The sequence below is a fragment of the Eucalyptus grandis genome, chromosome 6, assembly GCF_016545825.1.
Source record: "Eucalyptus grandis isolate ANBG69807.140 chromosome 6, ASM1654582v1, whole genome shotgun sequence".
Taxonomy (NCBI): Eukaryota; Viridiplantae; Streptophyta; class Magnoliopsida; order Myrtales; family Myrtaceae; genus Eucalyptus; species Eucalyptus grandis.
The window spans coordinates 24,385,861-24,412,512 of NC_052617.1; the positions used below are offsets into that span (position 1 = coordinate 24,385,861).

A 26,652-nucleotide genomic window follows, 5' to 3' on the forward strand; every position below is an offset into this window, starting at 1 on the left:
CGTTGTTTTGCACTTATCTAGCCACGTCGGCGTACAAAACAATGTCATTTTGCATTTGTTTTGTCGGAAAGTTGCTACATCAGTATTTTGGCAGGATTTTCTCACTGTTAGCACTTAACGATCCATTTTTTTTTTTCGATTTTGGCACTTAAGTGTTCCATCATGCCGAGTTTTAGCATTCCAAGTGTTCTTTTACCCTTTACCATTATTTTTGTAGATGTATGCATTAAAGACTTCTATGTACTTATTAAACAGTATTTTTAATAAGGGAGTTCCAAAGACTCCCTTTGAATTGTGGTGGGAAGGAAACTTAGTTCACGACACCTACATGCTTAAAGTTATCCAACAAAAGTAAGAATTTACAATTCACATGAAAAAAATTTGGATTTAAGAACGACTAGTGGTCATTTCATTGGTTATGCAAGGAAATCCAAAGGGTATATATTTTATTGTCTTAATCATAGTATGAGATTGTTGAATTTGGAAATGCTAGGTTTATTGAAAATTGTAATATTAATGGGAGTGAAAGAATGTGTGATGCTTGCATTTAAGAAGTAATGGTGGAATTTCCTATACTTAAAATTTTTAACGTTGTTGTTCATAATATTATAGTTCAAGCCAACAATAGTAAATAACAACAAATAAATGATCAAAAACTCCAAAATGAAGATGTCAATATTGAACCTATAGTAGTTGAGCAACAGGGAAAAATATTAAGCTCAACGAGAAAGGAGGTCGGTATTTTTGATAATTATGTGGTTTATCTACAAGAGTTAGTAGTTGACTTATGAATTGGAAATGATCCAAGTTAATTTTCTCAAGCCATAGAATGTAAAAATTCTAATGAATGGTTTAATGTCATGGAAGAAGAGTTAAAATCTATGTAACAAAATCAAGTCTAGGACTTTGTTGAATTACCTAAATGATGTAAAAATGTTGGGTGTAAATGGGTCTTTAAAACCAAACGCGACTCAAGAGGCAATATCGAATGGTATAAGGTTAAACTTCTTGCTAAAAATTTTACTAAAAAAGAAAGCATTGACTTTAAGGAGACATTTTCACTAGTCTCCAAGAAAAACTCAGAATTATTATGGTTTTGGTGGCTCATTATGACTTAGAGTTACATCAAATGGATGTTAAAACTGCATTTCTTAATGAGAATTTAGAAAAAAAGGTTCACATGGATCAATCTGAGGTTTTTTCAATTAAAGGAAAGGAGCACATGGTGTGTTAATTAAAGAAATCAATATATGGACTTAAACAAGCTTCTTGACAATGGTATCTTAAGTTTAATGATGTCATAATTTTATATGGATTTAAGAAAAATACAGTTGATTGATGTACACACACACACACACACACACACATGAATGTTAGTGGGAACAAGTTTATTTTTCCTAGTTTTATATGTTGATGATATTTTGTTTGCTAGTAATGATCATGGTTTGTTACATAAAATCAATAAATTTCTTTCTAAGAATTTTGAAATGAAGGATATGAGAAAGGCAACATATGTGACAGGAATAAAAATATTCCTTGATAGATCACAATGATTGTTAGGGTTATCTCGAAAGCTTACATTGAGAAAATTTCAAAGAGATTTAATATGCGTAAATGTTTAGCAGGAGTAGTTTCAATTAAAAAAGATGACAAATTTAGCCTTATGTAATGCCTGAAAAGTGAATTGAAACGAAAACAAATGAAAAGTATTCCTAATGCATCAGTTATTGGGAGCTCGATATATACTTAGGGCGCGTTTGGTAACGTTTTTGTTTCGATGAACAAATTTTGAACAAAAATAGTTTTTTATTTTTTATTTCTGTTCCCGGGAACAATTTCTGAATAAAGAACGCGTTTGGTAACTGCATAAAATTTCTGTTCCTAGAATAGAAAAAAAAACAGAAACATATTTGATAACTGTACAAAATTTCTATTCCAAATTTTTCTCAAGTGTTTTTTTTTTTTTTTTATCAAGTGTAAACTTGATATTGAATTCTCATTCTCATGAAATACTCACCGATTTAATTTTGTTCATGGTGAGTGAAGAAAAACATTTTGAACATGGTCATATGTACATACTTGGAAGAAAATTTTGTAAGTAAAGTTCGTACAATAAGAGCTAGCAAAAAGAAGAGTAGCTTATAGATCTCTACATGGACCATTTTATACATGACATCACAATAATGAAGTAATATAGTTCATTGTTCAACTTTATCATATTGACTTTGATAAGTGAATACTTAAAAACAATATTACAAAAGTCGGAAACACGAAGTCATGAAATTTTGGGCATATTGTGATCCTTTGCCATCTTATTTGTAATACTTATTCTAAGCATGTTTATCCTAGGTGCCTGCTCATGCGATGTATCATTTGCAACCTCCACTTTTCTAGGTCCGAATGGATACTCCGGATCTCCATATAGGGAAAAGTTTTTGTCCATCCTATCTTGATCACGAATGTAATTATGGAGAGCACAACATGCAATTACAACAAGTGCTTGCTTTCGAATTGTAAATGAAGGCATATGTCTCAAAATGGTGAAGCGATTCTTTAATGCCCCAAATGACCTCTCAATTACATTTCATAATGAAGAGTGCTTATGGTTGAACAATTCTTTTGCTGTTCTTGGCCGTCTCCCATTCCTCTATAATCGTTAAGATGATACCGTTCACCTTTAAATGGAGTTAAAAATCTTGGAAGTTCTGTATAACCAGAATCTACCACATAGTATTTCCTTATAACATGATCTATATAAATTTTTTGTGATATTCAACCATAATATAATCATAAATTTGTCTTTATAAACAAAGTAAATACTGGGTGGTGGTCGGGGAAATTGCAGTTGAGGAGTTTCGAGTGCTGCCAAAAGCACTCGACAATCGTTGGGAGATCCTTCCCATCCAACATACATGAAAGTAAATTTCATATCGAATGAGCAAACACACAACACATTCTAGGTGGTAATCCCTTTCTTGCCTCTAAATGGAATCCGCTGAGACACAAGGACGATAGCATTTATATGGGTGCCATTCATAGCACCTACGCAGCCCTGTCAATTTATTACTAATCTAATATTATATAAGATTATCAACTACATGTATTTGACAGTATAAAATCGATATAAAAATCATACCTTGAAGTAGCGTTTATGACTAGGATCCATAAGAATTTCTTGTGGGATGACATCAAAGGACGGTGGTTTGATTATCTCTTTTGAAAGTTTGATAATTGCTTTCAATATTATGTTGAAATACTTGCTGATCGTTTCTCCTGAATGTTGGAATCTGACAAAAGTACGCTTCAAGTATCAAAAGTTGGCATAAAGGGACATTTAAGTGCCAAAAGTTATAAAAGTGACACTTAGGTGTCAAAATTGGAGAGAAATGGATCACTTAAATGCCACTTCGGCCAAAATCCGATACTAACGTGCACAATTTCCGGCAAAATAAGTGCAAAACAGAGTCGTTATGCACGCCGACGTGGTCAAACAATGCAAAACGATGTCATTTTGATGCTGACGTGGTAAAAAAATAAAATAAAATTTAAAATAAAATTTATTTAAAACATTTAAAAATAAAAATTTAATTTTTTTTTAAATTAAGAAATTAAAAAAATTAAAAAAGGGGGAGGTGGCCCCGTCGCCTTTCGCCACTTTGCCGGGAAGGGCCGGCGACGGAGGGGGAGGGTCGGCTGGGGTCGCTAGGCCTTGACTAGGGGCCGGCGACCCCGGCCGACCCTCCCCTTTGTCGCCGACCCTTCCGGCGGTGGGGAGCCCTCATTTGCCTTCCCCCCCCTTTTTAATATTAATTTTTTTTATTTTTAAGTGTTTTATATAAATTTAATTTTAAATTAAATTAAATTAAATTTATATTATTTTTTTACCACGTTAGCACCAAAACGACGCCATTTTGCATTTGCTTTGTCGGAAAATTGCCACATCAACATTTTGTCTGGATTTTGGCGGATTAGCACTTAACCGATCCATTTTGCTCCGATTTTGGCACTTAAGTGTTACTTTCGTAACTTTTGGCACTTAAGTGTCTCTTTATGCCAACTTTTGGCATTCCGGGGTCCGGTGTCGTTGGAATCTCTCACATAAATCTGTATTTGAGCTATTGTGACTAATCAAAGATAAGAATATCCCAACTTGTTCATCTATTCGAACAAATCGACTATCTTTCAACCAACCTCTTACCTTCATTAAATCACATAAGTTCAGAAAAACATGTCTCTCCATCCTAAAGGCTTCATATATTCTATCTGAATGTCCATAAACAATCTCCATTATCCATTCGGGTCCTGATAATTTACTGTCCCTAATAGATTCTTTCGTATGCATGGACGTGTCCATCGTAATTATGCACAACCACGCTATCAATATGTCAAGATCATCACCATCCAAGAATTGTTCAATTGGTTCTACCTGCTCATTAGACACACTATTTGATCCCCCTTCTATTGTACCTATACCATCACAGAAATATAAAAACATCAATATAGATTTTGAAAATATATCCAATAACAATCAATAACATAAGTCATAGAGTCTCAATAGGAGATGCCATTACATATAAGTACAAGAGTCTCAACACTTATATCTTTAAAAACTAAGTATTAATCGATAACATAAGTTATACAGTCTAATGAAACCCCATGCAATCCATAATATATTTCCAAACATCTACTAAAGACATTGAAGAAGTCCATTTCTCCTTTCAGGTGGGGATTTAATGAAAGCCTCCCTCCATGGGGCACTAACGCATGCTCGTTCCACTGTTTTATTGTAAACATCTTGTTCTAGGTCATGCATATTAACTAGAACATCAATCACAGCAAAAACAGAGAAATGGTCTACAGGTGGTGGTGTAACCCCTGAGGTTGCAGAGCCACTATTAGATTGACTTGCCCTAACTTTTAAAAGATCTTGTATGGCTTTGCAAGTGTCAGCAATACCGGATGGTTACTCTTTCATCTCCACTTAGTATTTGGAGTCCTATCCAATTTGTGCTTTCCATGAACTGAAGTTGCAGCATTGTCTCATGTAAAGACTCTCTCATCAATGTGGTGTTCACTGAAGTCATCTGTATTGCCACCATCATTGTTACCATCTGCATTGCCACCACCATTATCACCACCTACATTGCCATCACCATTGTCATCTTCCTCCGATACCGTCAAATCTTTAGCATTTCCTATGGCGTAATCCTCAGTAGCATATGTACCACCAAATACAATACATAGCTCGAGATACTGAGGAAATCCATCATTCTTGAATTTTGCCCACTCGACATTATTCTACAATTTTCACAATAATGACATTTCAGCAATATAATCATACATTTTAAAATTTACATCTATAATGATATGAAATGAACAAAAAGTTAAAAAGATACTTTGATGTGAGATTCCCATATACTTGGATTGTCGACAATAACTCTTTCATTCACATTATCCCAACCAAATCCGGATTGAGAAATGAATTTCTGAAAACTGCTATATTGTTTTCTCAGTTTGTTTACCTTGTCCCTCATATGTACTATGCTATATTGGAATCCTGTTTATTTAATGAATTCAGTCTGTATATTCTTTCACCCCACTTTGTTGTAAGTAGAAGAGGTGCAATTTCCCTTCTTGACCTCATCCACCAACAAACTGATAAATAGGTTGGTTACAAACTCGGTCCACTTTGCACTGAATGTCTATCTCTTAGATGCCATTTAATCTTTGACAGGCTGAGCATCATTTGAGTTATGAGTTAAATCAATAACATAATACTATAGGAACTACACGCCATACACAAAATCGTTCTCAAGAGATGCAAGCAGAGAAGACTATAATGACACCATTGACAATTCTTGAACTAACTTGTATAGAACAAAACATAAGTTGCATTTTGAGCTACAAGAACTACATAGTACTATGACTATCAATGATCAATGAAATAGAATGCTCAAAATGAAATAAAGAGCATTGTGAGAAACCTACCAAATTTTGGAGATGCGCAAGATTTTGGAAACACCAATGTCAATGGAACTGCGCAAGTAGCAAAAATAATATGTCAAGCGAGCAAGTAGAAACCGGTTGAGTGAGAATGAAAAATGTGACGAGAATAACTAAAACCAAACCAAGCTCAAGTACACAAATAGGAAAAAATTGAATCCATGACAGCCACAACACGCATCATAGCTTACAAAAACCTTTCAAAGAAAGAATATACTACGACTGTGATTGGACTCTTTCTTCTTATATTAAACTGCATCCGGTGAGTTATTAATAAATGAGAAGTGCGGTGAACAGCCCTCCAGTATAATCTCAGGAAAAAAAAAGGCTTTCTCCCGGCATTAAAAGCCAATGAACTGTATTTCGTGCCTTATTCTTCCTTCATACTTATTGACACAACACATGAATGAGAAGCCAATAGCTACAGCAAGTTCACAAGAAGACATCGACACGCGAACAAAGGGGGAGCAATTATCAAAGCTGGATTACATATTACTAGACTTACTTTTAGAGAGAAGAAAAGAGCAACCTCCACCCTTTTTTTTCTAACCCTGGCCTACAAAAATACCACACTTTTGACGGACACCGGAGGATGCTCCAAAGTTCAATCTGATGTTCTGATTTCAACTCCTAATATATCCTTGACCATATCATACGTCACAAATGTGATGGCGATGGATGGAACTACTTGAGGATGAAAGCAGCAATTTTCAGAAACGTAAAATAGAGTGTATAAGCAAAAACTAGCAAATGCATTGACAAAATTGTGTCTACTCCTAAGTTAACAATGCTCCTTATGCCTTACACTACTAAAACCTCAGCAGCGCTCGCCTGCGAGTCGCCGCTTGAGCAAGCAGAGCGTTGCTGCTGTACTCCTTCAATAAGCTGATCATACTCGGCAATGCTCGCCTGCGAATCGCTCGCTCGAGCGAGCAGAGTGTTGCTGCTTCGTAATGCTCGCTTGAGCGAGCAGCGCTCGCTTGCGAACGTTGCTTTTTGCTCGAGCGCAAGGGCTCGCTCGAGTGAGTGTCTCGCAGTTCTGGGCAAGCGTTGGCTTGAGTGAGTTGTCGCGCTCGAGCCCCAAGCAGCCGTCGCCCAGATCTGCGAGGGGTGGCTCTCGCTGAAGCCCTTGTCAATCGGCTCAACCAAGCCCTCGCCGAAAGCATTGAATTAGAAGCTCAGCTAGTGAAGGAGCAACGGCCGGTGAAGGATGAAACTTACCTCGAATTAGAAGCTTCAGCCGGTGAAAGAGCAGCAGTTGTTGGCGCCGGAGAGGATGACGGTGGAGAAGCTGTGAGAGACGCTAGAGAAAGGAGGGACTTGAGACAGAGAGACGGCGTAGGTGGATGGTTGAGACATAGGGCACGGTTGAAGCAAAAATAAACAAAAGAAACAAGTTTTGAGTTTTTGTTCTTTTGTTTCTTAAAAAGTGTTCTCGGGAACAAGAAACGAGTTTTTTCTACTTCTTGTTTCTGTTCCAAATCTGTTCCGGGGAACAAAAATATAGATTTTTTGTTCCCGGGAACAAAAGTGTAAACAAACACGTTTCTGTTCTTTTTTTGTTCCCCGGAACAAAAGAACATAAATCTTTGTTCTGGGGAACATAAACACAAATAAACAAACAGATCCTTAAACTTGCATCAAACCGGACATTAGTTTTGCTATCGGAATGCTGAGCGGGTATCAAAGTGATCCTAGATTGGATCATTGAAATGCTGCAAAGAAAATTCTCAAATACTTGCAAGGAACGAAGAATCATATGCTCACTTAAAAAAGATTTGATCATCTTGAGATGATTGGATATTCAGACTTAGACTTAACCATATGTGCTGATAAAAGAAAATCCACATTTGGTTAATTGTTTCTTCTAGCCGGAGGAGCAATATTATGAAAAAGTATGAAGCAGTCAGTTATTACTGCATCCACCATGGAGGCTGAGCTTGTGGCATTCTTTGAGGTTACTATTCATGGATTATGGCTGTAGAACTTTATTTCAGGGCTTATGATTGTTGACAATATTACCGGGTTGCTAAAAATGTATTGTAATAATTATACAGCGGTTTTTTTCTCTAAAAATGAGAAGTATTCTAAGGGTGTTAAGCATATGGAAATCAAATACTTGTTTGTTAAAGAAGAAGTTCAGAAACAGAGAGTGTTAATTGAGCACATTAGCATCAACCTTATGATAATGAATCCCTTAATAAAAGGACTGTCACCTAAAACATTTTATGAACATGTTGAAAGGATGAGCATTATAAGACGTCATTAATGATTGTAAAGGGTATTAAGCATATGGAAATCAAATAACTATTAAAGAAGAAGTTTAGAAACAAAGAGTGTCAATGGAGCACATTAGCACCAACCTTATGATAGCAGATCCCTTAATAAAAGGACTGTTGCTTAAAACATTTAATTAACATGTTAAAATGATGGGCAATGTAGGACGTTATTATTGATTGTATTATGTTGCATTAAGTTTATGTATTTGACACTTGGAACTCAATTCTGTGTTTATGATCTTTCCTCTTTTCTATTATTATGACCCATATGATTTTATTAATTAATGGCTTAATGAATATTGAATGCTAAAATATATTTGGTTATAAGAAGTTACGACTCTAATGAAATTGTGCAATCTTTAATGAGAAGTTACTATTCTTCTACGAAAAGATACGATTCTCATGGAAGTTAAAATGTGCTTTGATGAAAGGCACCTATTGATAGAATGTATGAATAAGAGTCTGGTCTTCTCTTCACCCACGACATGAAAAGAACGTTATATTTTATCCTCCATCGATAGAATACGTTAAGAAAAAGTGAGTTAAGGGAGAAAAATCATATTTCGTTCATCTCTTCAGTTATTCTGCGACAAATACATTCAAGGTTTTGTTATGGATAAATGTATGTCTACATCCCTCTCATTATGAAAATCATGAAGATCATAGATCCCGTGTTTTGTATTTTCCGTATTATAGAATTACGTTATTGCTTACATCCTTACTTGACTTGGAGACAGTAGCAAGCAGGCAAGCTTGTGAAAAATCAGGCTATGGTTTGCTACCTTGGTATCTTTGAGTTGGGATCCTCGGGCAAGGGAAGTTTGAACCAAGTAAAAAAACTCACTAGTGATGTAAAGATTTGGGAGCGAAAGATTGTGTGCTCGAGGGCGTCGGCCAAAGGTCGTTAGAGAGGGTTCGGGCGTGGTCGATTTGTTGGAGAACTCCTTCTCACTCTCGAGTTTCACTCTCTCCGCCGCGCTCTCTCTCACAGTTGGACCTCTCTCTATCCTATCCAGCCCATGAGAAGAAGGAAAAACCAGCAAAATCCCTCTTTTCTTGAGCTCACTTATGCCCTTGAGCTCACTCACTTCCTCTGGCAACCTCTCTCTCTTAGACTTGCTCTTCACTCTCTCAAGCTCGGCTAAGCAAGCAAAAAGATAGAGCTGCCCTTTGAATTCGCCTCCCTCTCTCTCCGTCTCTCCCTCAAGCTCTCTCTCAAGCTCCCTCTCTATTCCTTTTTAAGGGCCATTAGTGTGCACCCATGCAACGCTAGCTATTGTTGGCCAACTTGCCCCCTGACCAACCATGTTGCCTTAACGTCATGCGTGACGTCTTCTACGGTTTTGTCCTTTGCACACCCTTCTCTATCCTTTTTGCCGTTCCATAGCTAGCGTTCAGGAGAGAGGAAATGAGGAGGAGAGAGGTTAGGCCGGGAAACAAAAGAAAAGGAATGGGATTAGTCAGCTCAGGTGGGGAGAAGGAAAGGGAAAAGAACAAGGGGCCAGGCTCGGTTGTCTCTAGCCTGGCCTTGCTGCTTTTTAGTATTAATTTTTTAACTCTTTTAATATTTTTTTCATTTTTTAATTTATACACAATGCAATTTAATAAAAATTAATTTTTTTAGGAGTTAGAAATTGATCCGTAATTTTCTATGCAATTTAAAACTTAAATGGACAAACAAAATTTAGGTGTCAATAGGTATATCTTGCAATGTGATGTATTTCCTCCTGGCTTATTTTGTCGTCACTATATCTTGATGGCTCTTGACTTTGTTTGGGCGCCTGGTTTAGATGTTTGGTGCTTCTATATCTTTGCTTATTCATTTGTAGTCGAAAGCAAGACACAAAATGGTCATTGGGACCTTAGACAACACGTATCTGCATTATGTATTGCACTGGACTTTCAATAAGCACACTTCATTTTAGTATGGAAAATTGCCTCAGTTGTAGCTGATGTTGCTAGCTCAGATCATCTAGTGAGTGTGAATATGTGATAATATAAATCAAGAGCATCGTCTGCATGAGGTCCAAATTTTGGAACAAGGTTCAGAATTTGTAATGCTGTAGAATGAACTTTAAGAACAACTTACAAGTGTGCAATAGATTTTAACAATGATAATAAGAGAGTAAGGATTAGAGAAATTGCATACGAAGATTTATAGTGATTTGGCTTAAATTAAACCTATGTCCACTCTTCATGTTGATAGCATATTAGCTAGATTTCATTATATAATTAATAAGAAATTACAATTTTGAGTGCTAACATTTAGTGGTAGATTACATTATTTCTTTAAGTCACTCTTTTAGTACTTCTCTTACGATCATAATCGATTAAGTTCTTTAAAGGCAAGTGTATGGTCAAAATTTGCTCAGACTTTGGAATTATAAATTCTAGACCTTATTATTATTTTTTGCTCCTTGGTCCCTTGATCCCTCCCATACTCCCCCACTTCCAAACTAGCCATTGGACAGCTTCCAAAGGATCATATTCCATTTTTGGTCGATGGACAAAACTGTATTAAGAAGATGTGGTGGCCGATGAGTGATAAAGATATAATCTCCACTTGATTCTGATTGCCTGTACAATCAAAGTCTTGGTTTCCATAAGTAGTGCTTTTTCAGTTGGGAAAGAACTTGTCCTAAGGATTGATTTCCAAATCAACTTGATTTAGTCAATCTTTTACAAAGATGTGAAATCCAACTAGATTTGCTAGCCGTTATAGAATCTGAGATAATTTCATTCGGGATCTATTTCATTCTAGATGATTGCACAAATCTCATTCTATATCAAATAAGTATCTATGAACCGAGCTGTTAGGATGGAAATAGAATATGCTCTTCTTCTCTTGATAAGAATATGTATGTGACTGAGTTCTGTCTATTTTTGACTGAGTTCTGTTTGAAAGCTGTAGAATGTCTTAAACTCCTAAAATGTAGATTCTTTAAGACAAACAAAGTCCAGTGGAAAGCTTTGTCAACTTCAAAACCTTTGGGAGTTTTCTCTAATGCTAGCATGTTGAGGCAATGAAGTTTGGAGTCATGTCCTTTAATTGTGGAATGTTTGACAGTGTTTGAAGATTAGATGTAATTAGGGTTGCCCGGGAAGATGGAGATTCTGGGATGTCCTTATTCATTTTATAGATTGGTCGCGTACTAATATGGCGCAAAAAGTTGATTGCGATGTTTGTGTTTTGTGGATTCTAATTGACCTCACGTCCGAATTTTGAAAAATTGTGTCGCACCTAAACATTTAGGTGGGTTCATGGACAGGAACTTTATAGCAGAATGTTTTCTTGATTAGTTCTAAAGATGCTGGATTTGTCCGTGTAATTTGCCTAGTCATGGACCGAATCCATTGGCACGTCTCAAGCTTTCCGAATTGACAATGCAAAGTTCTCTGCTTTCTTTTCGACTTAGCTCTATGAGAGTAATTTTGAGGGGAATGCTTTATTGTTATTTTGGGCTATGAGGAAAAGGTGGTCATTGTTGAGTATGGAATGTTTCTTATATCTTTTCCCAGCTATTTGCATCAAACTCACCAAATAGAACTTCGGCGACCACCCAAAGGCAAGGATTGGCAAGGTTGACTTCGCCATTAGACGATTGCTGAGGTCCACGACAGTGCTAGGCTATTATGCCACATAAGATGACCAGGCCTCGTCTCTAGTCGATTTTTGGTTCAATTAAGCGGGATTGATACTATTAGTAAAATCTGAAAATGTTTAGAATAAAATTGACATAATTGAAAAGTTTAGGACTAAATCGACACAATTATAATAAATCTTAAGATTTTTTGGGTACTTTTCCCATCAACAATTGTTGCCTCCGAAATCAATTGTCAATTAATCAGCATGTCATGAAGAACCATTTCAGTATTTTCATGTATTTTCACAATTAATTGCCTCTCTTAAAATGTCTCTTCCTCTTTAATGTATGGTCGGACTCGTTGACACTTGATTTTTAGTTGACGCATCATTAAAAGGTAAAAAAAAAATAAAAAAATCAAGGTTTAGGTTTTTAATCGCGACGGAGCCTTATCTCTCAACCAGAAAGTGTCGTTTTTTTTATCTCTTTCTTTTGCATTGTTGTTTTTAAGCAGTTTTTAGCTTGTTTTGAGAAAAACTCGGAAAGTCAAATGGTTGACTTTCGGGTTAACTTTTTGGTCAACAATTTGACTAAAAGTCAACCCCGAGTCAAAAATTGACTTTTTACCCAAAAAAAAATTTCACTTAGCTTTAATTTCACTTTTTAAAATCAATTTCTTGAAAATTCAAAGATTTGATCAAAAAAATCAACCTTTTAGGAAAAGTCAAACAAATGATTGACTTTTGGTCAAACCTTTAACCAAAAAAAAAAAAAAAATACACAAATACATTTCTTTTAATGCCAAATTGACTTTTGTGTAAAAAATTTCACAAAATTTGATTAAGAACCTTGATTTCTGAATTTTTCAGTTTTAAGTTCTAAATCGACCAAAAATAAAATTACTTTTATTCTAGTCATAATTAGATGTGGTTCCTTCTTTGACATTTGGTTTAGGGACTATCTGAAATCTGTTTAAGCATTTAATTTTGCGATTTATTGAGTCAAAATATGAATTGTCGTTTTGAGCCCTAATTAGGGGACTAAAATTGATCCTTTATAACTTGCGAACGGACAATTATTTTTCACTCATTTTCTTAAGATAAGTCCAAATTTGAGATTGATTTTACGAAATTCACACAAGAACTCATCAATTTGAAGAATTTTATCTTCTAAAGCATTAGAAAGTCAAGCAATTAAGCTTCGATTGACAAAATTCAAATTGATCCATTCATGGCTATGGTTTAATTTCATAAATCTAGGTCCAATTTTAATATTAGGCTTAGATCCATTTTTGACCTAAGCTTGAGCACTTCAATTCAAGGGCAATTTGAGTGTGGTAAGTGATCTTACCCATGGGTAGCTCATTAGATAGGGCAATTGTAATGCTAATTGAGTTTAATTTTAATTAATTTGCAATTTTGCCCATTAAATTGCAAATCTTACCATTTTAGCCCTTTAGACCCAATTCAAAGCACCCATGGTTTTGACTCATTTTTTTTTCACGACAATCATTCAATTAGGTCAATAAAAGACCTATAGATCACATTCATAAGGTTTGATTAGCTTAATTGCATCTTAATTGGTCAATTTCTTCATAAAAAATGATAAAATTCCTCTTCAATTAGGTCCTTTAAGGGTCAAATTGCATAAAATTTTGACCCACAAGGGTCCTAAGTGGAAAAAATGGTGGGAACCGGACCAAACCTATCAAGAATCGATCAAAATCCGGCAGAACCAGATCCGATCGGTCAGCCGATCATTCGTTCTTGGCGGGCCCTGGCGGGTTCAGCCTTTTCCGGCCGATTCTTAGCCTCCGGCCACCGGTTCTGGAACCCTCTCAATCCCAATTTCACTTCTACACCTTCAATTTCCCAAAATTTTACAAATTGGTCTGCGAATTTCGTCAAATTGCAAATTGACCCATAATTAGACATTTTGACGCAATTCTTGATTTTGGCTTGATTTTTGCAAATCAAACCCACTAGATCAAAGAAGCATTCGAAATGGATTTTTGACCGTTAGATCAAGATTTTGGCTATATGGTCGAATCGACAACCAAAATTGCTTAATGTGAGACTATATAAGTGAAATTTCTTTAATTTTCATAATAGAGGCCTCATTTGCACGAAATTTCCTCCCTCTTCAGACCTCTCTCTCTCTGATTTCTCCCTCCAAAAAACCCTACCAAATCAGATCACTCACTCTCTTTCTCTCTCTCTAAGTTTTGGTTCATCTCTTGGATCGATTCTTCGTTTTTCTCTTGAGCCGGTGGTTTGATTGATCCCGATCCAAGCTGTAGTGACTTGATCTACATTCTTGGAGTCCCGATTGTGATCCGGTGATTAGATCCAACTAATTGCGATTGAAACCGACGAAAACCGCATCAAAGGTAATGATTCGAAACTCGAATCCGATGAAGCGAGATCGAGTTAGTCGATCGGGGCTAGGATTCAAGATTAGGAGCTTTTACATGCTTAATATTGATGAGTATAAATGATGTAATGAGTTGTTGATGATTTGAATGATTGTTGTGAGTTTAAGCCTAATCTGTGATTTTCGTAGGCTTGTACATAGGTTACTGTTTTGGCAAAGACGAGGTCTGAAATGACCTCGTTTAAGCTTGAGTCCTATTAGGATTAGATGGTAGACATTTCGAGCTTCGAAACGGTAGTCGCACGTCCAAAATGGCCATCGTATAGCCCTCCAAAAACACCTCGAAGATTAATGATTCTACAAGTAGCTTAGGTTTTTTTTTTTTTTGGTTCGATCGGGTTCCGCCTTCGACTTTGTTATTTATGTGCCGAATTTCATGATCATTTTTTGATAAAATTTTCTCATGATTTTTGTTCCAAATCATGTCGTGCATCTTTTATAATTTTTTCATGATTTTTGGACGTGTTTAACTAGGTCAGATTTACTTGGATCTAGGCTTAGGTCAATCTGCTTCGAATCAATCTCTGTTTTGCTATTTTTGTGCTGATTTTTGTGTTGAGTTTTGGGACAACTTTCCTTGATGAAAGTTTCTCGTACAAGTGTTGTGCATCTTCTGTATTTTTTTTTTTTTTAAAAATTTCGGACATGTTTAGCTAGGTCAAAATCGCTTAGATTTGGACATAGGTTAGTTTGTCCTGTATTAGTCTGAGATTTGTTTTGATGAAATTGAGTCCATAAATGCACTTATTTGGTCTCAAATCCTTCATGAAAGATGAAATATATGATGCATGCTTTGCAAGGTTTTTACTTTGGCAATGTGAATCAATTGCATGCATTAGAGTAAAAGGTATTGCAGCAACATGTGTTGGACATATAGTATGATCTGTTTTGCCATTTTTGCCATGATTCATATGATCTTAATTGAGTTTCGATCTCTTAACAAGAAATCTTCATCACTATGTGCTCTATATGTGAGATTTTTGGTAGGATTTATGCATATCTTGAGGATGGCTGAAATTATGCTTGTTCTGTAAATTTAGTGCTGAAATGAAACCTTGTCATATGTGCACATTCCCATGCTTATTTGGGTCATCTAGGGATAAAATCTTATGACCATACCTTCTTGATGATTGAACTACATGTTACAAGATTTGCATACGTGTTTAGGTCATGTTATTGGAGTTTCATCTTGCACATCAAATTGTCTCACAAAAAGTGTTCATCATATTTAGAATTCCTAAGCATATCATTATGAATCATGAATCATCTCATAATGTCATTTAAATTGGATGACATTTTGCATTCCAACTTAGGATTAGATGACTATCAAAACTTTCCATCGCATCCAATCCTAAGCCCGGTGTGATTTCTTCATGCCATTTGGGTATTTTTTGAGTGATTTTAAAGTTACTAATGAATGCTTATGTTCTGTTTTTCTAATTACTGATGCGTGCACTTTTAGAGATCTCGATTTTAGGATACCAAATTGACCTAGTTTGGACTCGAGCTCTTCTAGAGAAATGTAGGAAACACTTAGAAGTTTCTAATGTTGCTAATTTCATGGAAATCGCTCATCATTTGGACTATTTTCCAGTTTTCAAAGCCAGATCACAATCTGGACAAGGGATCAAATTCGGGCCCTTGTTTTAACCCCTGTTTGGACAGAACTTTGATATTTTTGTTCCATTTTTTCTATTTGAAATATGAACTTGGCCTCTGAATGAAACTTGTTTGTCATTATGTTGGCTATCTTGTATATGAATTTGATGATTTTTAGACATGTTCTGATAGGACAAATTCTCGTAACATTAGCTGAATGTTCTGTTGTTTTGACAAATTTCTGATGTGCTATTGCTTGTTGTTTGATTTTTGTAAATTCATGTGTAGCTCGTTCAAGAAAAATTTCTTCATGAAATTTGTTTGTCATCATGTCATGCATATTAATTTTTTTTTCCATAGCTAGATTGTCAATGGGCGTTACTCAATTTTGCTATCCTTGCACGTTTATTTTGAAATTTCCTGATATAAACACAATTGTGATTATTTAGTTACACCTTTTAGATTAGTTTGTGCATGAAATTAGGACATGCCATTTTTATGAAATTTTTTTTAAATGCTTTGATTTTTGTTTTTAAACAACCGGTCTTTTCAAATTGCATCTTTCAAAAAATATTTTGGTACATGTGATGTTTCTCAAAAACGATTCCTAAAAAGGTTATCCTTCAAAACACGATTTGACTTAAGGAAAAATCATAGTTCGGACCATATTCAAAATGCCTGCGACGCTTATGACTTTGAATGCGAGGCCCGGGTTAGCCTTGGCAATTGGATGTGTTCTATAGCCTAGATATTCCTTAATCCTAAATATTTTTAAATATTTTAAAAATCCTGTTTTGACAACGTGAAAGTTACGGTTTGAATTGTATTCAAAATATTTGCGACGCTTGTGACTTCTAATGTGAGGTCTGGGCTAATCTTGGCAATGGAATGCCTTTCATAGCTGAGACATCACATTGTCTCAAAACTTTTCATGAATGATTTTGAGATTTTTTTTTTGAAATATCACATATACCCTTCATACATATCATCCCATCATGCATTAGAAATTGCTTGTGTTTGTGATTGGCGCATGCCCATGGTAATAAGTGACTCGCCAACGGTTCACTTTCTTGCTTGATTGGTTAAGAAACAAGGTTCAAAAGACCTGCATGCATGTTTACATCTTTGCAATGCATGTGATTTTTTAGATGAATGGTAGGGTCGATGCATGATATCGAGGAAAAACCTTAGGATCACATAGATCGCTTGATTAGGAGACTTATATGCGTTATTGGCCATGCGGGAATACAATTGGTCAATGATTGCTATAACTCACAAAAATGTATTGGGTAGGTGTCTTAGTGAGACTTTCACATGAAAGACAAAGGCCGACCCTGAGGCCCCAAAATTTAACTTTCGTATTGCACTTATTTTAAATGATTGATTTTAACATGATATTTTGTTTTTGATTGTTTTGATTTGTATGCTTGTTTCTTTCCATTGTATGCACCTAGTTATAAGTTTCTTAGATTAGGATTAGATTAGAACCCTAAAAAAGGAGAAAGTGCGAAGACGGTGGAGGTCGATGTCCATTCCAACCATTATCATGTACTATTAATTTTCCCGACATATGTCTTGGGTTTCATTTGTTGTATAAAACCCGACGAGTTATGGACTTTATCTCTTTCTTTCATCTTTTTCAATTGTGTTTCTCTTTTATATATTTTAGGACTGCATGATAGATTTATTGGTTTCATTGATTGTTTACTTACTGTCTTGCAATTTCAATTCCATTGATTGTTTTTTTTTCTTGTTTTTCTAGAAATAAAATAGAATAAAAATGACCAACCACGCATGATCACTTAGTTTAGGACAAATGATCTCGAAAATGTAAAAAGAAACGCATTGACATGTTAGGAAAACATAACAGACTATTTAGGTACCGAAAGGGCGCTAATAGAAATATTAGCGTAACCTAAGTCTTCGAATCTAGATATTTGGTTGTGTAGAAATCGAGGGAACACTCTTGACCCTCGATTGGATTTTCTAGCCGACCCCCAAAATGAGTTTAGTGACGACTCCCGTCTTATTTTTAGGTTGTCATAAACAACTAGACTGTACAAACAACTCATCACGCGGGGTATGAGTTTCGATGAAACTCATGATGGTTTAGCATACTCGACATGGGAATAACCCAAAGGATGAAGTGATGCCATCCTTATGGGTGAGCTTGACGAGAGGGCTACCATGGTAAATGTACCCTTAAATCCAATATCCACACCCGACCCCTTCTTCTAATGTGTGCCGCTTGTGTTCGTATGGATTGCGACACTCCACTATTACGCGGGGTACGAGCTTGGGAGAGCTCACGATCTCGTGGAGGGAACTCACGAGAGGGTTGAACCAAAAAGCGAGGTGATGACGTCTTTTGGAACCCGAGCCGTGAGAAAACTCTCGTGATCAAGTACTCCTAAACCCGACCTTTCCCCCTTTCCTCTCCTCGCGATGATGAGGGATTCGAGGGCGGCAAGATCGGGTTGTGACAAGAACCACCTACTTAATGAGTTTCCCCGCATTTACATTTGTTTTGTCTTTTGTTTGTGGTGATTATACTAATTTTAGCTTTCTTTAATTAATTTGACTGTTAGTTATGTGTTAATATTTTAATTAGCAATTGTTATTTCTTTTTGCCAATATCATATTTGTCACTTATCACTGAATGCCGGAGGTTTGGCACTCCATTCATAAAATTTCCACTAATTTGTTCTCTTTAATTTTTGTTGATTATCATTTGATTTTTTTTAAAAACTTTTTCTACAAGGTACTATTTGTTTGTCATTCTATTAATTTCGCTGTTAGTAATGCTATGTTTGGGAGATTGGGAGATTGGGGAAAATCGCGGTGATGAACATTTGAGTGGAAGAAAGCTTAAATAATTTAATTTTTCACGAGATGACAAAAAGGAGGGAAAATCTAAATTTATATGTATTTTTGTCCAATTTAGAAGAAGTTTTCATTTTAGGAAAGAGAGAGAGAGAGAGCGAGTACCCAAATTTTAGAAGGAGGGGTCACTGGATCAAATTTCATGTTGAGATTATTTTTTATTAATATTTTAAGCCCACAATAAAGTTATTATCAAGTAAGGGTGTGTTTGGTAATTATTCTGTTCGGAGAATAATTTTTGAATAGAAATAGTTTTTTTCTATTTCTGTTCTCGGGAACAATTTCTGAATATAAGAACGCGCTTGATCACTTTGCAAAAAATTTATATTCCAAGAGTAGAAATGCATTTGATAAAATTGTATAATTTTTTTGTTTCTTTTAATTTTTCAATATTTTTATTATATCTTTCCTTTTCTCTTTTTTTTTTTCCTTCTTCCTCCTTTATGGCTAGTCGTCGGCCATGGCGGCGGCCGGCGACCAAATAGGTGAGGTTCGGGCGAGCTCATTGGAGCCTCGCCAGCCACCACGGGGCGAGCTCGCGGAGCTTCGCTAGGCCATCGCGATGCTCGACTTGGCCTAAGCGGCGCGGGGTCGGCCTTGCGCCAGCTGGCGAGGCCAAGCCTTGCGGGGCCACCGCGGGGCTACGCCGACCTAGCGGTGGCCTGGCGAGGCCGAGCCTTGCCCAGCCCGGTGTCGCCGGGGGCCGACGAGGCTCGGCGTCGCCTGGGGCCAGTGACGCTTTGGCGAGGTTGCCGACCCTCGTCGACCGGTCGCCGGCCATGGCCGAGGTCGAAGACCGGCCAAAAGGAAGAAGAAGGAAAGAAAAGAGAAGAAAAAAGAATAGAGAGACAAATTGTTTCTCGGAATTGTTTTCTGAATTGTACCCAGATCAAGAAGCTACTTTTTTTCTACTTCTTGTTTCTGTTATAAATTTATTCCCAAAATAAAAAAAAATAGATTTTTTGTTCCTGGAATAAAAGTTTTACGAAACACGTTTCTATTCTTTTTTGTTCCCCTTAACAAAAGAACATAAATTTTTGTTCCGGGGAATAGAAACACTTTTTAACAAATAGGCCCTAAGTTCCCGATTCTTCTTTCTTGATCTTGTGATCCTCTTATACAGGCTTGGATAAGAACTTTTTGTTCTTATTCAATCAATTAGAATAACGTAAAAAGAGTATGAAAAAAGAAGAAAAGATCAACGGGAAGTGGGATTATGATAATGTTGAAGGCCATATGTTAGCCTCCTATAAGTCCACTTCACGCACGGCTTTACATATATCATATTAGATTCTCACGCTTGAACTTGCGAAGATGCTTCCGTAAATATAAAGTCCAAAAGCTAATGGCACACATAATATATATTCCAAGCACATAATCAACCCTAGAAGTCCTTCCTAACAAATTCACAGATATGTTGCTACGGTAATAAAGGATCAAATACAGGAAGAAGCTAAATCCATTCCCAGACAGGAAGGACAGCTTGAGGATTCTTGGATCCTCTCCCGGTTCGGGCTCTTCATTCTCTTCTTCAACTGTTGAGCTTGGGTTGATACTGGCGAGTTGTTGAGCCACATCGCTCATTGTCGGCCTGTTTGCACCGCTTTGGTCCAAGCAGTTCACTGCAATCTTAGCTACGGTTCGTACTCTCTCCATTTCGTCTTCACTAGCGCCCTCAAAGTTTATGACATCGGAGAATTTGTTGACCTTCACAGAAGAGATGAAACGATGGATAGTATTGATTGACTTTCCGGACTCGGTAACATGAAGTTTCTTTCTTGTGAGCAACTCCACAAGGACAACTCCAAAGCTGTATACATCGCTCTGAGGTGTTAGCATACCGGTGACAAAATATTCTGGATCGATGTAACCCCACGAGTCTTTTTTTTGAGTGGCTACGATATGTCTATGCTCTGGTGATATGAGTATCGAAGTTCCAAAATCAGATATTTTCACTGAGTTGTTTTGATCCAGAAGTATGTTCACTGACTTGATGTTGCCATGAAAGATTGGGGATTGTTTTTTGGAGTGCATATAATCAAGTGCAATGGAGTGTAGTGCAAGAGCAGCTTGGGTGGCTATTTTGAAGCATTTTTCCCACGAGATGGTTGACTCATTTTGATGGATGAATTGGAAGAGGGTGCCATTCGGAATGTATTCATAAACCAACGATGGTATTCTAGTCTCCAAGCATATGCCTTTGAGCTTCACCACATTTTTGCAGCTTATGTTCATAAGAATTTCAAGCTGATCCTGGAAATCCTTGTTTAGTAGAGACCTGTCCACATCTTTAGGCTTCTTGACCACGACCACGGTGTCCCGCATGACCTCGGTGCCGTTGTGCTCCTCTAGTTTCCCTTTATGGACGGAACTAAAACCATCGTTGCGGAGCTTTTTGCGGTCATCATAATTGTTGGTTGCTTTTGCCAGTTTGACTCCGTGAAGATTGGAACTTCGCAGTTTTTCATGAGCTCTTTTTCATTTCGTCTGAGGTTGCTCATTCTGAGTCTCCACCTCATCGTGACCGAGACTGAAGCAGTAACAGTTATGCCGAAGAATGACATAGCCATCACTGCCAAAGAATATATGTTACTAGGTTAAAGATTCAAGCATGTAATCCTTATATGATCCCCTTACTTCATTCAAAGAAATCAATTTTGAACAAAACCCATTTAACCTCTTTTTACATAATCCCCATCTATCACTATCAGATTTGGATGGTTAGTCACTACTTCAAAATATAATCACCCATTAAACAGTGACAAGAATGGTTTTTTTTTTTTTTGTAACAAATGGGTTCCATATTATTTTTGGTGCAAGAAATCTATTAAAGTCCTTATTTAAAAACTCGACATGTGTCATTACATGATGAAATGTTTTTTCCGTCCATCTTATTGGAGAAAACTCTAACCAATGGGGTTGCAATCATATATATCACCCAAACTCGCGTATCAATTATTTGTATAATTTATGACCCATCAATCAAAAGCATGATCGAAAGAGATGTCCTCTGAAAGAGATGAAAAATGTTTATTGTTTACAAAATGATTATTTTCCTAAGACTAGTTTTAACTAGGGATGGGTACAAGGCTGGAGGGCGCGTTCATTGCCGTAGAATTAATTTTTCCTCAGAAAAATTAATCCACTTACTAGATGACCATATGACATTTTCTGGCCTTTTTTTTTTTTTAATATCATTTTTATTAGAAAGAAAGGCCTCATGGGTGGATCCTAATAATAAACAAAGTGGCATCATGGGTTGCTTTTGTAGTAGACTCAAATAAGTTCCAACCTTCACGCATTAGTCAACGTGGAATAAAGTGAAGATGAAGTGCCTGGAGAACGATTGTACCCCAATGCTTACCACTTTCCGACCTTGCATTTTCTATAAAAGCAAGACACTTGTCGAGAAGAGATTGTTCTTCGGGTTTCATTATTATTATTTCAGTTTTAGTAACAAATATTGCAAGTAAAACGAAAGATAAATATGTATATTTTTCTTCAAATAGTACATGGATGGATCACCAATTGGGGCAGCGGCACCCCACCCCGCCCTGACTATTGTCTTGCCTAATGTCTTACGGGCCATTTTTTGTGAGGGAAATTTGCCCGGTTCAAGGTGATGTCTTGCGGGGCATAGATCCCCGCGCCCACAGTCATCCTTAATTTTAAGAACTCCGCTCTTGCAAGCTTTTACGTGTAGATCCATTCCTTTTTTGCAGTTATTATTATCCAAAATTTTCACACTTAAATATATATTTTCTAATGTGTGTATATATATTGTTTCATTAGTTTTATATATGTAAAATCAGATAATATATATATGACCTGACAAAAACTAAGATATCTACCACAAAATCTCCATTAAAACAAGGATTTTTACATCGTGCTCTATCAGCTTAATCTCTAATTACACGAGCGATGTACCAGGATTTGCCACGTGTCCAATAGCTTCACTTCTGTTCACTTTCAAAAACTCTATTTGTCTGTTTGTACTCCTTTTCTTTCTTTCTTAATATTTTTCCGTTTCTTTCTTCTAACGAATAATTAATGGAAATTTTGTGGACCATTCACCGGAGGATACCCAAAGGGAACAATTTTTACCCAGATCTGCAAATCTGAATAATAGTTACTGTAAAAGGATCTGGTAAAAAGATGAAAAGAAAATAACCTCAATCCAATCCATGGGTGCGATCGTTGAAGGTGAGTTGAGTTTCAAAAATAAATCAATAGAATATGAACCATCTAGTGAATGATGAGGGGATATATATGGAATTACCTGGAATGGCTATGCCCAGAGGAGAAACTTTGCAACTTTTTCTAGCGTTACCCCTCTTTCCAAGTCGGCACTGGCATTTGTAGCTCCCGGGAGTATTCTTACACTTTCCATGACATGGATATGTTTTTGGGTACTTGCACTCATTGATGTCTACATCATGCAGGAGAGAAATTGAACCATTATCTCGGTTAATCGCAAAAACAATTTGAACAAGTCATTGCATGGACTTTTAGTCGGGTAATGCTCCCATTTAGGTTTCGGTTTATAGTATTGTGAGGTGCATCCACTCTCCCTTGATATATCTCTTCTTTTTCTATTCTTAGTCTCTCTCCACGTCGAATTCGAGCTCAACAATGGCGTTATCTGTTACCATCAATGGAGTGATAGAGTTGTGAAGTCTAATAGAGGAAAATAATCTTCAAGCGTAGAGACAATTTATTATGGGTAGACACTTTCCAGTAGGTTACCCATCCTATAATATTAAAGTAGACCATATGGCTTTTATTATTGCTAAGGCATACATGTAATTTCCATCATAATTATATATGCCCTAGACTCTTGCTATATATATAAGACAACATCTTTTATAGTTCTAATGCTGAAACTTGTAATCCTAAAGCTTGAAATACTGATACTGATAGTGGAGAGATTGCCTAGTGTGGCACAATAGTTTTTCCCTTTCTTGATGTTGGGAAGGGTTTTCCACATAAAAAATTCTTGCTTATTTTCTTCTCTATTTTTTCTCTTCATATATTCACGTTCCTAACAAGGAGATCAATGCTTGCTCGAACTTTTGACCCTATGTTGCAAGAGAGACGCGAGGTTTTATTGTTGCCATATTAGATATGGTCATTAGGGATGACAACTAAGCCTAGGAATGAGGGCATTGATCTTGACATGCATACATACTTTTATTGATATGAGCCACTATTCTATGAGTGACGTGGATGTGCTGATAATATGCACGTCTCACTAAATAAAATGCGGTTGTTAGATTTGTTTATATAGATGTGTTTTAGTGAATATATAGGCCCCAAGGGAAGAAAGGGGTTGGGAGGACAGAGGTTTGAGAGTGAAGGCAAGACTGTCATTGTAATGTGGGGATAGAGTCGTTAGAAATGATGTTGACCATGATGTTGGTAGGGTAGTGGCGTTGGCTTGGACTTATTCTATAGGCAAAAAGTTGGAACCTCGAGAAGTATTTTCTCTATATCGAATTCACTTGATCAGGTCTATCATAGCTATTGATCAAGTGAAGTAAGGTACCAGACATAAACCAGGGTCTTGGCAAAATTCCACAAACTTTATATAGACCTCTTATTAAAATTATACTAATGAGAAAACACTCTCTTTTACCATCACTTTCCACTCAACCTGCCATTCCCTCCATTGCAACCACTGCTCAGCCACACCACTAACGTTACAGCCATTGTGACCATTGCGTCACCATCCCCACCACCGTCGAGCCACGGCCTCGTCAAATCCTCATTAGGTCTCCTCCGTTCATGGAAGAGACTAGCAAGCAAATCTCATCTCCTTCATTGCAGAGGAGACGATACCGGGGACTTGTCAATGCCAAGATGAGGTACAAGCCAGACTCATGAAGAGAGAGAGAGAGAGAGAGAGAGAGAGAGAGAGAGAGGTCATCTTTGTTGCTTGCAGTGGTGGTGGCACTTAATGTCATCTCCAAAGTGGAGTTGCTGTTGCCGGTGTAGAAGAGGGAGGGTGTATCAGTACAGAGAGAGAGAGAGAGAGAGAGAGAGAGAGAGAGAGGGCTGCGGTGGTCCAACAGTGAAGGCCGATGGTGGCTTCGCCTAATAGTGGGCTGATGATGGTGGCAGCGACACTGGTGTGAGGTGCTAGCCGGAGGGTGGAGGAATAGGTTGAGGAGGGAGGGGAGAGAGAGAGAGCGCGAATTAAGCGGCGGCTAATTAAATGGGTAAAACTAGATGGAATCAGTACTACTTCTCTATCTGGCTCTAGGATGGTGATTAATTAATTAGTTATCCACACAATTCATTCGAGTGCGATAATGCATGGGGAGTCGTAAATGTATTAATTACCTGTGCACCCATTATAGGGATCCCCCTCGTACCCATCGATGCAAGCGCAGCGATAACCTAGTTCATCCCCGAAGTTCTTACATGCCGCGTAGGGAGCACAGGCATAGCTCGTCTTCCGCTTGGCCATGTCGCATCTAACGCCCGATTCGACCATCCAGTCTAGAACAAGGCCCGGGGTGTTGCCCACATCCTCAAACCTCGGAAGAGTCAAGTTTGAGATATTGAATGACCTGTTGTCCACCACGAAGGCCCGTGCACAGTGGCCGAATTGCAAGGCCGACGGGTTTCGGTTGAGGGAGGAGATGCTAATGTTAAGCGTCTTGACCCCCTTTGGGATGGATGCTTGACAGCAACCTCGACCGGAGCAAGTGGTCTCGTTGGCGAAGTCAACGTTGTTGCCGCAGTAGGAGATGCACCCGCTCCCGAACGTCCCTGCACTGTCGGCCACGACGGCCATGGTGTTGCAGCCGAGGACGGTGAGTTTATTCAGGGTTTCAGAGAATCTGTACCGAGGATGTGGAGACAGATCGATGACCACAGGATTGCTTTTTTTGGTTAGATTGCCATTCTGATCGTAGCACTCGTATGCTTCGGGGAGGCTGACGACCATGGTCGAGCCCCCGGCCGAGATTTTGCGGATGGTAAGACTCCCCAACATTAGTCGAAGACCGCTCCCTTCGGCGTTGGTGCAACTGAGCAAAAAATCTTTGGACCTCGCACAATTAATTTGGAGCCCGAATGGATAAGGTATGGTCACGTTCCCACACTGACGTTCGCACACGGTGGCAGCTCCGTCTTGTTGAAACCACCAGGCCACAGCCACCGTTAGAAGCCAATGCACTACCTTCATTCCGAAAAAAACTCTCTCAAACTCTCTCACGCAATTTTTATCTGTTTTGGGACCTTTGTGCTTCTGTCCGTGTTTATAGACTGGAAGCCGTTCTCTCCAACCCATTATATATAACAATGGAGGGCATAAGGGCAAATTGTGTCAATAGAACAAATTAGAGGGACCCGATAGCATATATCAACAAATGCAAGAAAGAATTGAAAAAAAAAAATGTACAAAGGTTTTACACATAAAGGGTAATGCGCCCGTAATCCTTGTCCTAGTGAAAGGGATGGTCACAATATATGAAAATGAATACATGATGGTGATTTTGAGGCTGCTTAGTAAACTTTGCTCTTTCTTGTATCTAAGCAAAAACAAGTACACATAGCAATGAGAAATTCGGGAAAATTACCAAAGCTATTCTAAATTTATTGTGCTTGTGTTAATTTAGTTATAAACATTTCAATTGTGCTAATTTAGTTCTACACTTTTTGATAATTTGTCAATGTAGTCTTTCTAGTCATATCGAAAAGGTTGACATGGTGGCCTAGTCAACGTCGACTGTGCTATGTGACGTTGTCGTCTTGATGTGGACATATTTTTAATTTTTAATTTTGAGCTTTTTTTCTTAATTTATATATTTCCTTTTCATTAATGGTTAGAGACTAGCCATAGGCAAAGGTTGGAGAGGGCTTGG

The 26,652-nt window shown here is 37.4% G+C and overlaps 2 protein-coding genes across 2 annotated transcripts; both read right to left on the bottom strand.

The window, feature by feature from the left end:
- Positions 1 to 5,040: 5,040 nt before the first annotated feature.
- LOC120294388 (wall-associated receptor kinase-like 1) lies at positions 5,041 to 21,106 on the bottom strand. Its single transcript, XM_039314453.1, has 2 exons — positions 20,192 to 21,106; positions 5,041 to 5,298 (listed from the first exon to the last, which is right to left on the bottom strand). Exons 1-2 carry the CDS (start codon positions 21,104 to 21,106, stop codon positions 5,041 to 5,043), a joined length of 1,173 nt encoding a protein of 390 aa, XP_039170387.1.
- LOC104449038 (wall-associated receptor kinase 2) lies at positions 20,088 to 26,063 on the bottom strand. The gene is made up of 3 exons (XM_010063035.3): positions 25,124 to 26,063; positions 23,061 to 23,210; positions 20,088 to 21,353 (listed from the first exon to the last, which is right to left on the bottom strand). Exons 1-3 carry the CDS (start codon positions 25,971 to 25,973, stop codon positions 21,130 to 21,132), a joined length of 1,224 nt encoding a protein of 407 aa, XP_010061337.2. The 5' UTR covers positions 25,974 to 26,063; the 3' UTR covers positions 20,088 to 21,129.
- Positions 26,064 to 26,652: the final 589 nt, after the last annotated feature.

Bases quoted from the DNA above. Each gene is read 5' to 3' on its own strand.
- LOC120294388 (XM_039314453.1), bottom strand. From the start codon at position 21,106: ATGCGGGACACCGTGGTCGTGGTCAAGAAGCCTAAAGATGTGGACAGG. The intron at 5,299-20,191 runs GTGAATTTGTTA...TGAAAATTGTAG, and splicing joins ATTACCGTAGCAACATATCT to AATAATGTCGAGTGGGCAAA.
- LOC104449038 (XM_010063035.3), bottom strand. From the start codon at position 25,973: ATGAAGGTAGTGCATTGGCTTCTAACGGTGGCTGTGGCCTGGTGGTTT. The intron at 23,211-25,123 runs GTAATTAATACA...TGCATGATGTAG, and splicing joins TCCCTATAATGGGTGCACAG to ACATCAATGAGTGCAAGTAC. The intron at 21,354-23,060 runs GTAATTCCATAT...ATTCTTTGGCAG, and splicing joins TCTGGGCATAGCCATTCCAG to TGATGGCTATGTCATTCTTC.